This window comes from Castor canadensis, chromosome 9 (genome assembly GCF_047511655.1).
Source record: "Castor canadensis chromosome 9, mCasCan1.hap1v2, whole genome shotgun sequence".
NCBI classification, from domain to species: Eukaryota; Metazoa; Chordata; class Mammalia; order Rodentia; family Castoridae; genus Castor; species Castor canadensis.
Window position 1 is genome coordinate 144,082,499 of NC_133394.1, and position 13,909 is coordinate 144,096,407.

The window sequence follows — 13,909 nt, forward strand, 5'->3', positions numbered from 1 at the left end:
CTTAAAGTCAGCCAAATGGGTGGCAGAGCAGAAAGGGAAGTCAATGCAGAGAGACCAGCATGCTAAAGGACCCCCAGGAGGGAGAAAGAATACATCTGGCTTACAGCAAGCAATTTAACTGAATGGTGCCCAGCTGGGCACAGTTTCTCTAAGAAGCTGGCACCACATTTACAACACACACTGATGGCTGCATCTACCACACTCTACCACAACCAGATCTTTGTCCCTCTACAGTCTCACTTCCCACAGTCTATTTCCTTTACCTTTCTGAGCTTGACCTGCTTCCCAACCCTCTGTCACTCTCTGTCCAGGTTGTGCCCTACCGTAACCTGGCCTTAGAGTATTCTGGTATAGAGCAGGCATTCACTGTCCCACCAAGCAACTGTACATGAAAGCTGGAAAGTGTCACACAGACCTCAATAAATGCTAGCTATTGTCATTATGATAGTAATGAGGGTAAGTGTTGATTGAGGATACATTCATCTGTTTTTTAATTACTATAATATAACAACGCAGGCAAGCTACTTTACAAAGAAAAGGTTTATTTTGGCTCACAGTTCTGGATGTATAAGGTACTAACAGCATAGCGCAAGTTCTCGTGAGTCCCTCCCACTGCCCCCAGTATGGATCCCATCATGATGGGAATGTGTGTGCAACTCTGTTCCATGTGGTCTCTTTTCCTCTCCCTATAGAGTCACTAGGGTGCCACCCTAATGACCTAATCTAATCTAACCACATCTCAAAAGTCCCACCTTTTAACACAATAGTCAAATTAAGTTTTCCCCCTTTAAATATTAATATAAAACTTTGAGGATTAAATTCCTGCATGATTCAAGAGAAAACCCATATTCAATCCCAACAAATGGCAATGGCCAAGTAGCCTGGACTTTCCTACCAGAGAAGCAACAATCCCTGGATTGAGGACCATGGGACTGATCAGTAGTATATGAAGACCCCACAAAGGAAGGGATTAGATGGGAGATGAGGGGGAATCAGGAGAGAAAGACATGGAAAGACAAGGAAACTAGAAAACAGCTGTATCATTTCCAGAAAAATAAGACTGAGGTCTGCCGAGGGCAGTCTGAGATAATCTCTGAATAGACACAAGGTTGAATTATACATACAGGGTGAACATAAAACTGTGTTTTCCCAGGTTTATGGTATTTGATCATGTGCCCACAAAAATTGAGAAAGTGCACCACCAAGTGGGCCGCTCCTATCACCCTTAGTCCAGTGGAAAAGTGGCAGGGTCAGGAAAACAGAGCTTCAGTGCTGCAGGATGGAGAGCAGCACTGTGTGGCCAGGTGCCTGGGCAGGACTCTGATTCTTCACAGAGATTGCTAGGGCCTTCCAGGGAGGCCAGGAGCTCCACTGCCACTGCTGGCTCCAGACATCAGAATCAGGGAGCTCTCATGCCCGACAATCCACATGCACTGTAGGTTAGATAAGGAGTAAAGAGAACCAAGATGTCTGTGACAAGCTTTTGTTTATTTCTCTGTTGAGTCAAATTTTTGTACATATATGTGCATGTGTTTCTTGTTCGGATTATAAAAGTAACTCATTCTCATTGGAGAAGATTTGGGAAATATGGGAAGATTAAAAATAGAACTGTTGGTAAGGCCACTAATCCAGATATAACTGCCCTGCCTTTTGGGTTATTTCCTTTCATTCACTTATAATATGTACAGCATACCTACACAATTCATAATATAGTTTATTAAATTTGCATTATATTCTGGACAAGTGGATCATATGATAAACAGTTTTATGCCCTACTTCTTGTACTTATTGTTGACATTTTCCTAGGTGTTAAGGGTTCTTTGTTGACATATTTTCTTGATTTACCTCAGTAAATCAAAAGGATTTATTCTTTTTGATGTGCAGCTCTAAGAGTTTCCAGAAATACGACTCATACAACAACCCAACACAGTGAAGACAGAGAGCAGTTCCGTCATTCCCTTCTCACTGTCCTCTTCAGTTAGCTTCTCCCCCTAGATGTGACTCTCCCTGTACCCCCATCCCTGGAAACCACTCATCTACTGTCTTTTCCTATAGCTTCCCCTTTTCCAGAATGCCATATAAATAAAGTCATGCATTAGGTAGCCTTTTGGTCTGGCTTCTTTCCCTTATCATAATGCATTGGAGATTTATCCACATCAGTGCCCATATGAACACTTTCTACTGCTGAGCAGTATTTCTCAAAATAGATGTACCACAGTTGACTGATCCATTCATTAGTTCAAGGACATTTGGGGTAGTAAACTTGACTTTTACTTGTTAAATGATATTCCTTCTTCTAGGTATACCAAACCACAGGTCCAAACAGTTCCAATAAAATGGGTAAATATTATTAGATGCTTTGGGTTGCTCTCTTAACATAATTACCCGTTAATTGAACATCTTTATACATAAATCTTTGCATATTAGATATACATGAATATATTTATATAATACATACAGTATAATAGTTTTACTAGAATTTTCTGAATGTTTGATTATGTTCGATTATACAATAGTCCAATGCTTTGTTAAATTACAAAAATAAGAAAATAACTTTAATTCTAATATAATAGATTAGCTCTATGCAGGACTAGATTAATGTCTTATTTCCAGACTCCTGGGAACAAGTCATTGGCATTCCATCTTAGGACGTTCTCCCAGAAGGCAGTTTCTTTAGACGATTGGCTCACTTGGCACACACAACAGGGCATGGACCACACAAGGGTGGGTGTGGGGATGGAGGCTGTTAGAACAGCACAGTCGGGCTTCTCGTTACATTTGAGAACCTGAAGCCAAAGCCACTAAGAGAGGAATGATAAGGCTGGCACTCTGCTCTGTACGGACAGATGGGATCTCTCCTTGAATAGATGCTGCCGCCCTGAAAGTGAAAGAGAAAATGTCAGTACTGGTGTATGACACCTACTTTCAAAAATCACATGCTCACTGCTGAAATTTTAAATAGTATAGAAAGTTATAAAGTGTAAAGGAAAAGTTTCTTAGTCTCCCTACTTCCACTTTACAATGAAAGTCTCTCAGTTGATAATGAGTTGTCCTTTCAAGAAAGTCACTAACACACACACGCACACACACATACATACACACACAATCACTCACATCCTTGTATGTAAGCATGTGGAATGCAGCTTGCTTTCTTTGCCTGACACATGTCCTAGACGTACTTCCATAGCAGTACATGTGGAGCCAATTCATGCTTCCTTGTGCATGAAGTTTCATTGTATGAATGTGTGTATGTATGTTGTGTTAGCCAAGTTCCTTATTGACGAGCAAGACATCACCAGAGTTTAACTGATGACCAGAAAGGGCCTGGCTAAAATTGAATCCTGCTTATAGCAAATAACATCTCATATTTGGAATTTTTTTTTTAGACAGAAATGACTGAATTCTTTTGAACCAATTAAGACATGAATTTTTTAAAGTTTAAAACCATCTTTGGTTCATAATTGGTTCAGAAATAAATCCTATTGCTCTGGATTAGTAGCCAGGTCTTTAAAAATACCTAACTCATGACTGGGAGTGGTGGTACATGCTTATAATTCCAGCTACTGGAGAGTCAGAGGCAGGACTATTATGAGTTGGAGGTCAGCCTGGACAAAGTTAGCAAGATGCTATCTCAAAACCAAAATAAAAACAAAAGGGCTGGGGTGTCATAGCTCAAGTGGTAGAGTAATTGCCTAGCATGCTGGGCTCAGTCCTCAGTACCACACACACACACACACACACACAAAGTCTTGCTCCATTTGAACTCTGGTAGCCTCTTCTTTTTTTTGACAAATGCTCCTCCTGCTGGCAATTGTCTACAATTGCACTTTTGATTCAGTGTCCCAGACTTGGTTCACTCTAAATTGATCATTGTTTTTGCTTTTAAGTATTTAAATAATTAACATAAAGATATATTTATTTTACTTTTAAGAAAATAAAATAACACATAACTAAATGTAGTAATGAGCATCTTCCACCATCCTTTTCCCGTTCTACTCTCTTCTCTAGAAGTAACCAGTTAGCAGTTGGGGATTCATTTTCTGTCTTTAACTCTGAAGAGAGGATAATGGGACCTACCCACGTTAGTTTGGCTCTTGTCAAAATGACCACAAAGCACAGAGGCTTAAAGAAGATAGATGTTTATTTCTCTCAGTAACTGCAAAGGGTTGATTTGGTGATTTCATGGTACAAGAGGACCCTGCTCCTGCTGCTCTACCAGTTGAAGATGGCTTAACACTGGAACCAGACACCAGCCAGTAGGAAATGGAAAGGAAATGCATGTACCTCCCTTTCAAGAGCCTAGCCCAGAGTTTGTAAATATCACTCCCACAGCAAGAAAGGAGGATGGGAAGTACATTCATTATTCTTGGCAACCAAGAATAATAGAACTCAGCCAAACTTCAAGGGTTTTATTATAAATGAAGATGGGAAAAGGGGCCGTTATGGGGTGGGGAGCTATTTATGTATGAATGTATCTATCTATCTACCATCTATCATCTATCTCCCTGCTTATCTTTCTATCTATCCAAAGAACTAGTTAAAAGGATGAATAAAATATTCTATGTCTTGCATACAGCACAATGCCTTGCATACTGTTGAGATACAGCCCTGATTACTTCTTTTTCCTGTGTAGATGGAAAAACGGATCTGATGGGGATTTTTGTGGGGTTTTTTGCAGGGTTTTTTGTTGTCGTTTTTTAGTGCTAGGGATCAAATTCAGAGCTTTAAGGCATGCTACCACTGAGCTACACCCCAGCCCCTGAATGCCTGAGCTTTCAGGAGAACTCCTATATCCAGCTGCTATGAGAAAGACAAAAAGGAAGTTGATGCAATCTCCAAACCAAGTGAGGCAGACAGAGAATGCAGAATGAACTACAGCACAGCTAGGAAGAGTGAGGATCTATGATTAAATTATGTACAAAGTCCTTGGGAGCAAGGTGAAGGAAGTTCTTCCATCCACTCAGAGAGCCAGGAATGCCTTACAGGAGAAGAAACATTTGGGCTTAATAGATAGAAAAGAAAGGGAAGAGATTTCAGGTACAGGAATCAAACCAAAACAACAATAAAGCACTATATTTTACCCACACACAGCACGGTAAAACAATGACAAATAAATCCAATCAAATCCATCAAAACAAAAAAATGAACAAACACATTTATGTATGGCAACACATGTGCTTGTTTGTGTCCTGAAAACGTACAGGAAGAGATTGACCCCAATTGTAAAGGCCATTGCTTTGAAGAAATAGAAGTTGAGCAAAAAGAAGTGCTCTTATTCATTGTTGATATGGTTAACTATTTGAAACAATCTCCCTGTCTGCCTACAGGCAATAAGGTTAAACAAATCATGATACTTGCACACAGTAGATTAATACAGAGCTGTTTAAAAAGAAAGAGGTGCTTAATCATAAGATGGAGGCATTTTCTAGCTCTGTGTACTTGAGCTCTTCTTTTTTGGTTAGTTATTTATTTTGCAGTGCTGGGAATCAAACCCAGGGCCTCATGCATTCTAGGCAAGCACTCTTATCACTGAGCAAGACCCTAGCTCTTTTTAAACTTTATTCTACGTGTGAGAGCATGCAATGTTTGTCTTTCTGTGTCTGACTTATTTCTCTTAGCATAACGTCCTTCAGGTTTACCCATCCTGTGGGAAATGGCAAGATCTCCTTTTCATGAGGCTAAATACAATTCCATTGCATTCATTATATGTATATAAACATATAATTTGTAATATACACACATACCCATTCATCAAATGGGCATTTGAGTTGTTCGCACATCTTGACTACTGTGAATAGTGAGTGCTGCAATGAACAAATACACAAAAGTGAAGAAACAGTGGTTACCATAGCAGGTGTATAGAGGAGAAATAGTGGTTACTATAACAGGCATTGGGAGAGAAAATGAGCAGATGTAAGTGAAAGGATACAAAAAAGCAAATATATAGGATGAACAAGTTTACAGGTCCAATGTACAATGTTAATATGTATTATATTGGAGATTTTGTTAAATAAGTAGATTTTAGCTGCTCTTGTCACAAAAAGTAACTATGTGAGATGACAGATATGTTAATTTGTCCGATTATTGCAGCTATTTTAGTATCTATATGTATCCCACAACATCATGCTGTAAACCACAAAATATACAATACAATTTATCTTTTAAAACATAGCTAAGACTGCCAAGTGAAAAGAAAGGTCCAGAATTCTATGTATATATATTATCATTTGTTATGACTAGTATAAGGCAACTCTCTCTCTCTCTCTCTCTCTCTCTCTCTCTCTCTCTTTCTCTCTCTCTCTCTCTCTCACACACACACACACACACACACACACACACACACACACACACACTCTCACAGCCACACAATACTCTAGAAGGATACACAAGAAACTAGAAACAGTGGTCACCATCGGTCAGGGAATCTGAGTGGCTCAGGAATAGAGGAAGAAAGTTTGTTCACTTCCTTGACCCTTTTATAGTTTTAAATCTTCTCATGCATATATATTAACTTTCCAAAAAGTGGAATAAGAATTCAAATTAGCATTAAGGAATAAATGTTAAAAGGTCCTCTTTCGCCTTTCTCCTAGAATTTCTAATAAAACAAGTTGCTGCTGGAGCAGATGGTGGCCATCAGGCCACCGCTGCGTCTCAATTCCTTGGAAGAGTTTGGTTCAGCTCGAAGATGTCTAGGCTCCAGCACACACCTCCTGGCTCATGACAGTAGGGATTCAGGGCAGAAGAGCTAAACTGACTCTGCAGCTGCCACTTTGGAGGGCTGGTAGAAAATCATATCATAAGCACTAGTGTTCTGTAATACTCAGGATCTTAGGAGAGAAAGATTTGAGTTAAGACATTCACTTACGAATTTAAGGCACAGTCAGGGTGAGTGCTGTGGTCCACGCACTTTAAAAGCTTCACTGGTCTACAGAAAGAAAATAATATTCAAAGAGATTGTTTAAATAACATCTGTCCAATCAAACATTTATAATATGTTTGAACAGTCCTGGACATAGAATGTCTCTGGAACATGCAAACTATTCCTTTTTAAAATATTAACTAGTGTTTATTCAGCACTTACTATACACCAAGAAATTTGATTATATATTTTATATAGATCATGTCAATAGGCAAATAAAGTTGGTACTATTTTCATTTCTTACAACAGAGAAAGCTGACCACAGTGACCATCCCAAATTCTCATAGTAGTGAGTTAGACAGCTGAACTTGAACCTTACAGGCTGAATCCAGAGCCTGGAACTTATAACCTCTTCCATGCACATATGACGTTTTTTTGGAAAAACTTCTTGAGAGGTGGAAGTTTGGACCTGAAATATATATATGGATGATGGCCAGTGCTCAGGCTTCAGCAAAGAAAGCTCCATGGCTCTGCACAATCAAGGAGGAAGGTACAAAGTTCCAGGGCAGCCAGGAGGGAAGGAAAAGCAACAATGGAGACAGGAATAGGTGGCAAAGACACACAGGCCATGAGATAAGAGGCAAGCCAAGACAAAATTTCTATGGCAGGATGACTGGAGAGAATTCAGAATGGAGACGTTACAGTACCATTCAATGGCATACTACGTGCTCCCTCTTGGACTTACTTACCTACATTTCAGTAAAGTCTACTCTACATACATATATGCTGCTGGTGGGTTTTGAGATGGGAGCCTCACTGTGTTGCTCAGTCTGGTCTTAAACTCCCAAGCTCAAGCACCTTCCTGCCTCAGCCTCCTGAGTAGCTGGGACTGTAGGTGCAGTGTAGGCACATATTTTTATGAGAGTAGTTGTTATTGTTTTATGCCCCCAAAAGGCTGAGTTTCACTGAGTTTGGTTCAATACAGTTAGCAGAAACCAACCAGGAGATAAGGGAGACTATGAAAAGGCCTCACCAAAATTAGCAAGAGTCTTGGAGAGAATTTTCTGAGTTAAGTTAGGGGCTACGGAAGGAGTTAGGACACCTAACTGATGGCTGAAATGTTGACATGGAATCATGTCCTGTACTGCCGACATTAATGGAATGACTTGTGACATATAACACCCACATATGGCACTTGTTGACCTATAGAGCCCATAGCTCATAGAAAATGACAAATCTGGTTTGACCATTCAAAACCAAGAACTCCCCACCCTACATATCGAAGGAGTTGATGATGCATAAACTATCTTTGGTAGTTAATGACACAATAACCCAGTTTTCCAGGGCTGACCACTCCCATGTCCACAGACCCCACTAAAAGCTCGAGTTCTTAGGACTACCAGCGTAGTGCTCCTTCTTGAGCCTGTCCACGGTCTCATCTGGAGAGCACAGTTTGGCTTTGCTTTCACTTTGCATTGTATTAATGAACCTGCTCCTGCTTAAGTCTTTTCTGTGTCTGTCCTTGAATTCTTTCTCTGATGAGACTAAGAACACTCTGGCCCCTGGACTTACTGATCTGAATCTGGCAACATCTCAAATAACACAAGATAGAAAGTAATGCCACCTGAATGCTGAGGGGCAGAGATTCTTGCTTATATGTGGGTTGGAGTTTGGTTTGTCAGCCATTGTCACTTTGCCTTTTACTATATGCTCTGTTCTCTATTACCAATACAATACCCCCACCTTTTCAGCCTATGGGTCAAAAATGAGAACCAGGGGTTGCTGAATCAGCCTTGGAAGAGAAGAGCGAATGCAAGTTGAGATGCAGGACGGCTGGAGGTCTGAGGTGGAAGGAGACCTTGGGCTCTAGCCTGGCTGCCACAACTTGGCCTGCTGACTTCTTAAGTCAGCCTCCTGGGGGAGTTTCTAAGCAGAGCAAAGTGGTTATAATGCAGACATTTAGCCACAATTTTCTTCATCATCGAGTTGGTTTTTTTAGAGTCAAAATGAGTTTTTAAAAATTTTTTTTACTAAAATCCAGTGCTTTGATTCAGGAAGGAGGAGCTTGGTAAAAAGAAGGAAAGCGCTTGCTTCAAGACCACACAAAGCTAGATCCAGACTCAGCTCTGTCCCTGTGAGCTTAGGCCATGTGTTCAACTTCTCTGATTCATCTATCCAAAGGAAATATTTAGGAAACCTTAAGAGAGACAAAACAAACCAATGACATTACAAATCTAGAGAATGGTTACTGTGAGTAGAGAGGTGACCAAAAAGGGAGGTTGGGGGAGACCCTGGGAGCTGGTTATGCTCTGCTTCATCTGAGTACGGGCTACAAGGTGACCTTGTGAACACTCCTCCAACTGTATACTTAGGTTTGTGCATTTTTCTGTACATAATTTAGATTTCTAGAAAAGGGAATTTGCTTTGTTTTATTTTTAAAAGGAATGATAAACAACATCTAACCTTTGAGTTTCCTGTGAGCCTTAGCGATAACATATGACTAAAATGGCACAGAGAACAACACTTCAGGGGTTCCTTCTTTGAGGAAGTGGAGTGGGAGGGAGTGATCCACATTTCCAGAGGACTTTGCTTGGCTGGGCGAATTATATAGCTTTAGACGGCAGCTAGAAATGACAACTGATGTCATTTCTACCTTGACACACCCGCAAGTGTTCAAGAATGCCACTAAATCCTTGTAATGTTGGACTTGAGCCCCTGAAATACCAGCAGGCCTATACACTTAGGAACTGAGGCAGAGAGGAGCAGAGGCAGGAATTCTAAGTCCAGGGGAAGACTTACAACTACCCCAGGGTTTCAGCCAAGCTTTTCTCAATGTCCATGAAGCAGGAAGGCCCTCAAATGATACCTGAGTATAAGTACATAAAGTGCCCGGCCATGGAGCGCTCACTAAATGGTAGCTACTCTTATTTTCCTACTGGTCTATGGTCAAGATATACCAGTCTGTAAATAGCTCAAACAAACTCCTACCTCAGCACTTTTCATGGATAATATTTCATAGAATCCAAAGATACAGGCGCCACAGGCCATGGTCTTCTGTTACCACACAGAAAGTAAGGGGAGGAGGAAACTGGGTGTGGGCAAATGATAAAGTTCTGCTTGAATGTCCTTTAACTGTCATTAAAATGAATTATGAGAAGAGGGTGGGACCCAGGTTGAACCCTGGTCAAAAGATTCTTCCTACACCCTTATTCAGAGACAACCCAGAAGACACAATTCTGTGTCCTTTAGAACTGACACAAGCAAAACAATTTTAAAGTTTTAAAGTCCACCCTCTCCAAAGTCACCACTGCACCTTGGTGCACCCTGGTTATAGGTAGTACCACTTACAGGTGATCATTAATACAGCTGTACTGGAACCCCATAGACTTCAGTCTGTCTTCCAGGATTTTCACACTGCCCTCCCCACAGGATTCCCTAAAACATGAAAACACATATTTTAAAAATAAATAAAAAGAGGAGGATAAAGAGGAATCTGTTCTAAGATAACTAAAATTCTTTTGACTATGTGTTCCTGGATTTTCTTCTCTTAGATAGAACATGGGAAAGTCTCTGGTCCAAAAAGTACTACTTCTAGTAAACCTGCAGAATCAGTTAAAGGATCTCTGAAGACCCAACATGGGATCTGAAGGTGGGAGGGCCAGGGATGGTCTGTGCTCTGCTGTCTTCACAGGTTATCATTCATAACCCTGCCAGGTGACACACATCTGTGATGTGCCCAGGAGACAGAACATGTTAACAGTGAAACCTGTTCAAGCTACAGTTTGTTAATGTCAAGGTTTAAGTAACAACAAAAACATACAAATTTTAAAATGACAGAAAATGCAAATAAATGAAAAAAAATCACTCCAAATCTCACATGCCTAGAGATATCTGTTACAAACATTTTCATGTACACTTATCCAAGGTTGTGTTTGCCATGGTTTCAGTTACCCATGGTCAATCTCAGCTGAAAATTACTAAGTGGAAAATTCCAGAAACAAATGATTCATACATTTTAAATTGCACACCATTGTGAGTAGCACGATGAAATCTCTTGCTCGCCCTCTCCATCTCACACAGGACTTGAGTCATCCATTTGTCCATTGTGTCTGCTCTATATGCTATCTATCCATTGGTCATTTAGTAGCCATCTTGGCTATCAGATGAACTGTAATGGAATCACAGTGCTTGTGTTCAAGCAATCCTTATTTTACTTAATAATGGCCCTGAAGCACAAGAAGAGTGAGGTGGGAAGTTTTGGATATAACAAAGGGAAGTTGTGAAGTACTTTCTTCAAGGAAAGAAAAAATGTCATATGCTAAGGTTGCTAGGATCTATAGTAAAAGCAAACCTACTATCCATGAAATTGTGTAGGAAAAAGAAATGCATGCTAGGTTTGCTGACACATCTCAAACTCCAAAGTTACAGCCATAAAAATGAGTGAAACTACTTACTCATTCTCTTCATTTTATCTCATCATATAAGCATGACCACAATATAATAAGATATTTTAAAAGAGATTACATTCATATAAGTTTATTATAGTATATTATTTATTATTGTTTTATTTTGTTATTTGTTATTATTGCTAATTGCTTACTGGGTCTAATTTATAAATTAAACTTTATTCTAGATGTTATGGTTTGTAGATGAAGCACTCTCCCAAAAGGCTTAGTCTGTACCTGGTGGCACTATTTTAGGAGTTTCTGAAAATTTTAGAAGTGGGACCTAGCTAGAGGAAGTAGGTCCCTGGGGGTATGCCCTGGGGAGTTGTATTTTGTCCCAGACTTCCATCTCTTTCCTTCCCCTCGTCCTTCCCTCTCTCTCTCTCATTCTCTCTCTCTCTCTCTCTCTCTCTCTGTCTCTCTCTCTCTCTCTCTTTCCTGTCTGCAGTGAGATAAGTAGCCTCTGCCACAAGATGCCACCACCATGGTCTCCCTTTACATAAATAGACCATAACTCATATAATCAATTCCCTCTTTTGAAGACCTGGGTTGATTAGAATATACATATACATAGTAAAATGGTTACCCTACTGAAAACAGAAGACATGTCATCTCACAGAAAGTCATAAGTTACTTTCTTATGACAAGACTGACTACAATCTACTTAACAAAATTTCTAATACAATTTTATTAGCTATAGTCCTTATGTGTTTTCTCTAAAATCTGAGCAGTCTAAGCCCCCCATTTGTTAGCTCATGACCTGCAAACTCTACCCTGTGACTTAAATGTTACAATGAGAGGTTCTGACTCCTTTTGGAACCTCTCCTGCAACAGAAATGAGCTGAGATGATACTGAATTGCAATGTCCTGATTTCACTATTGGTAGGTTCAAAGGACAAATTCCTGTAATAGATAAATTAAAACTAGTAACTTCCAGACAAAAAGCACCTTCTCATAACAAATGCAACAGTAAGTATGATTTGTCTTCTGGGAAGGGAAATGGATCTTAGTATAACTTATGTAATTTATGGTTTGTAAATTTACTATAATATATAATATATTATGTAGTAAGTAGTTTGTAAATTTATTGCAATCTGTTTCCCAAGACAGTGAATTATAACACCCATTATCTGGGGAGTTTTAGAGGGTCCTAGAGTATGGAAATAGAGAATTTGCTGAGGTTCTCTTAGACATGCATTCCAAGACATTCTCTTGGAACGCTCACATTCTCATGAAACCCACTTCTTGAGTTTGGCAATACTCTCCTCCATGTATCATCATGCTCTGAAGAACAAGACTCTAGCTTGCCTCTGAAGCTCCTGCAAGGCTGCTCAGGTTTCAGTAGATCTGGACTCACTGTTTTTGAACCAAATGGATTCAACTTTTTAAACTTGAGTTTGTGCCAAAACTGCCCTTCATTGGTGAGAAACACAAGTACAAACTCGTGTTTGTAAATTAACTAGACTAGGCTCCCAGAAAACATGGGTGTTAAGAGTTTTGTTGCCCAGTTTTCTGACACCCAGTCATGGAACAGATTGTTCTCTGAGAATAAAGTCTTAATCACATTGTCCCTGGGTTGATTCTGAAAACCCTGGCAAGAGCTGTGGGGCCTCAAATGACTAGAGAAGGAAACTGGTTTGACTTTCACAAAAGCTGACAGAACTCACCTATCCAAAGCTCCCAGATTACTCAGAAAGGAACACCATGTGCCATGGCAGAGAACACACTGGATGAAAGAGGTTTTCTCTCTGGGTTTAGGATTAGCTAGTGGTATTTCTGGAAAATCAAACCTGTCTTTCTCTATACCCACATTAGAACCAAAGAGGACTGACATTCCCCCAAACTGAAAACATAAAATGGACCTGGTCATATCATGTCCAAGAAAAGCATGTTTGAACATTTGCCATCATCAGTGATGCCATCACTTACACATTAGGTCCCCCGATTTCATGCATGACCCAGATTTCAATTCGTGTAATTTTGTCCTTCTGCAAGTATGGAATTTCAAAGTCTGCAAAAAATCTGAGATGAGAAGGACATTTTTTTTTGTAGTCAGTGCATCCTAAAGTATTATGACATTTTTTTCCATTTTAATTATCAGTTGATTTACATATTACTTTTTTAAAAAAGTTTTTAGGTGGGGTTTTAGCTTTTATTTTTAGGTTACTTATTCATGCATTCATCAGCTACTAATGGTTTAACTATTTAGACAAGGCTCTAATGACCAGGTCATTCAATTGTCTTGCTTTACCTGCATTTACAAAAGCAAGCATTAGATTGGGAATTAGGACAATTCTGTCCAGCCACTTGGTATCACCTGTTGTATTTGTTGGTGCTGGAGTTCTTACCCTTTGACGGGATAGGCTCCTGTTGGTTCAGAACCATTCAGCATGACATAAATCACCCCAGAACTATCTCTTGAATACTGCAAGAAGGAACAAGCATTTTCAGCAAACTAAGACATGTCATTTTCCTGTTATGAAATGAGTTTTTAAAAAAATGACAATTCTCAATATGGGAAAATCTGGTATTTCACAAGGCTAGTAGGGGTGCAAACTGGTTTATTTGGGGAAGCAAATTGCTTTCAAATGTCAAAAAGTCACAG

General features: G+C 39.7%; 1 protein-coding gene across 1 annotated transcript in view; it reads right to left on the reverse strand.

Annotated features, from left to right (window-relative positions):
• Window positions 1-522: 522 nt before the first annotated feature.
• Window positions 523-13,909, reverse strand: part of Bst1 (bone marrow stromal cell antigen 1) — a 37,287-nt gene continuing 23,900 nt past the window's right edge. Inside the window, exons 6-10 of the mRNA XM_020171645.2 lie at window positions 13,653-13,729; window positions 13,234-13,326; window positions 10,208-10,294; window positions 6,866-6,925; window positions 523-2,878 (exon numbers count right to left, since the gene is read on the reverse strand). Coding sequence (XP_020027234.1) covers window positions 2,773-2,878; window positions 6,866-6,925; window positions 10,208-10,294; window positions 13,234-13,326; window positions 13,653-13,729 — 423 coding nt within the window. The 3' untranslated portion in view covers window positions 523-2,772. The remainder of the gene's footprint in view (window positions 2,879-6,865; window positions 6,926-10,207; window positions 10,295-13,233; window positions 13,327-13,652; window positions 13,730-13,909) is intronic.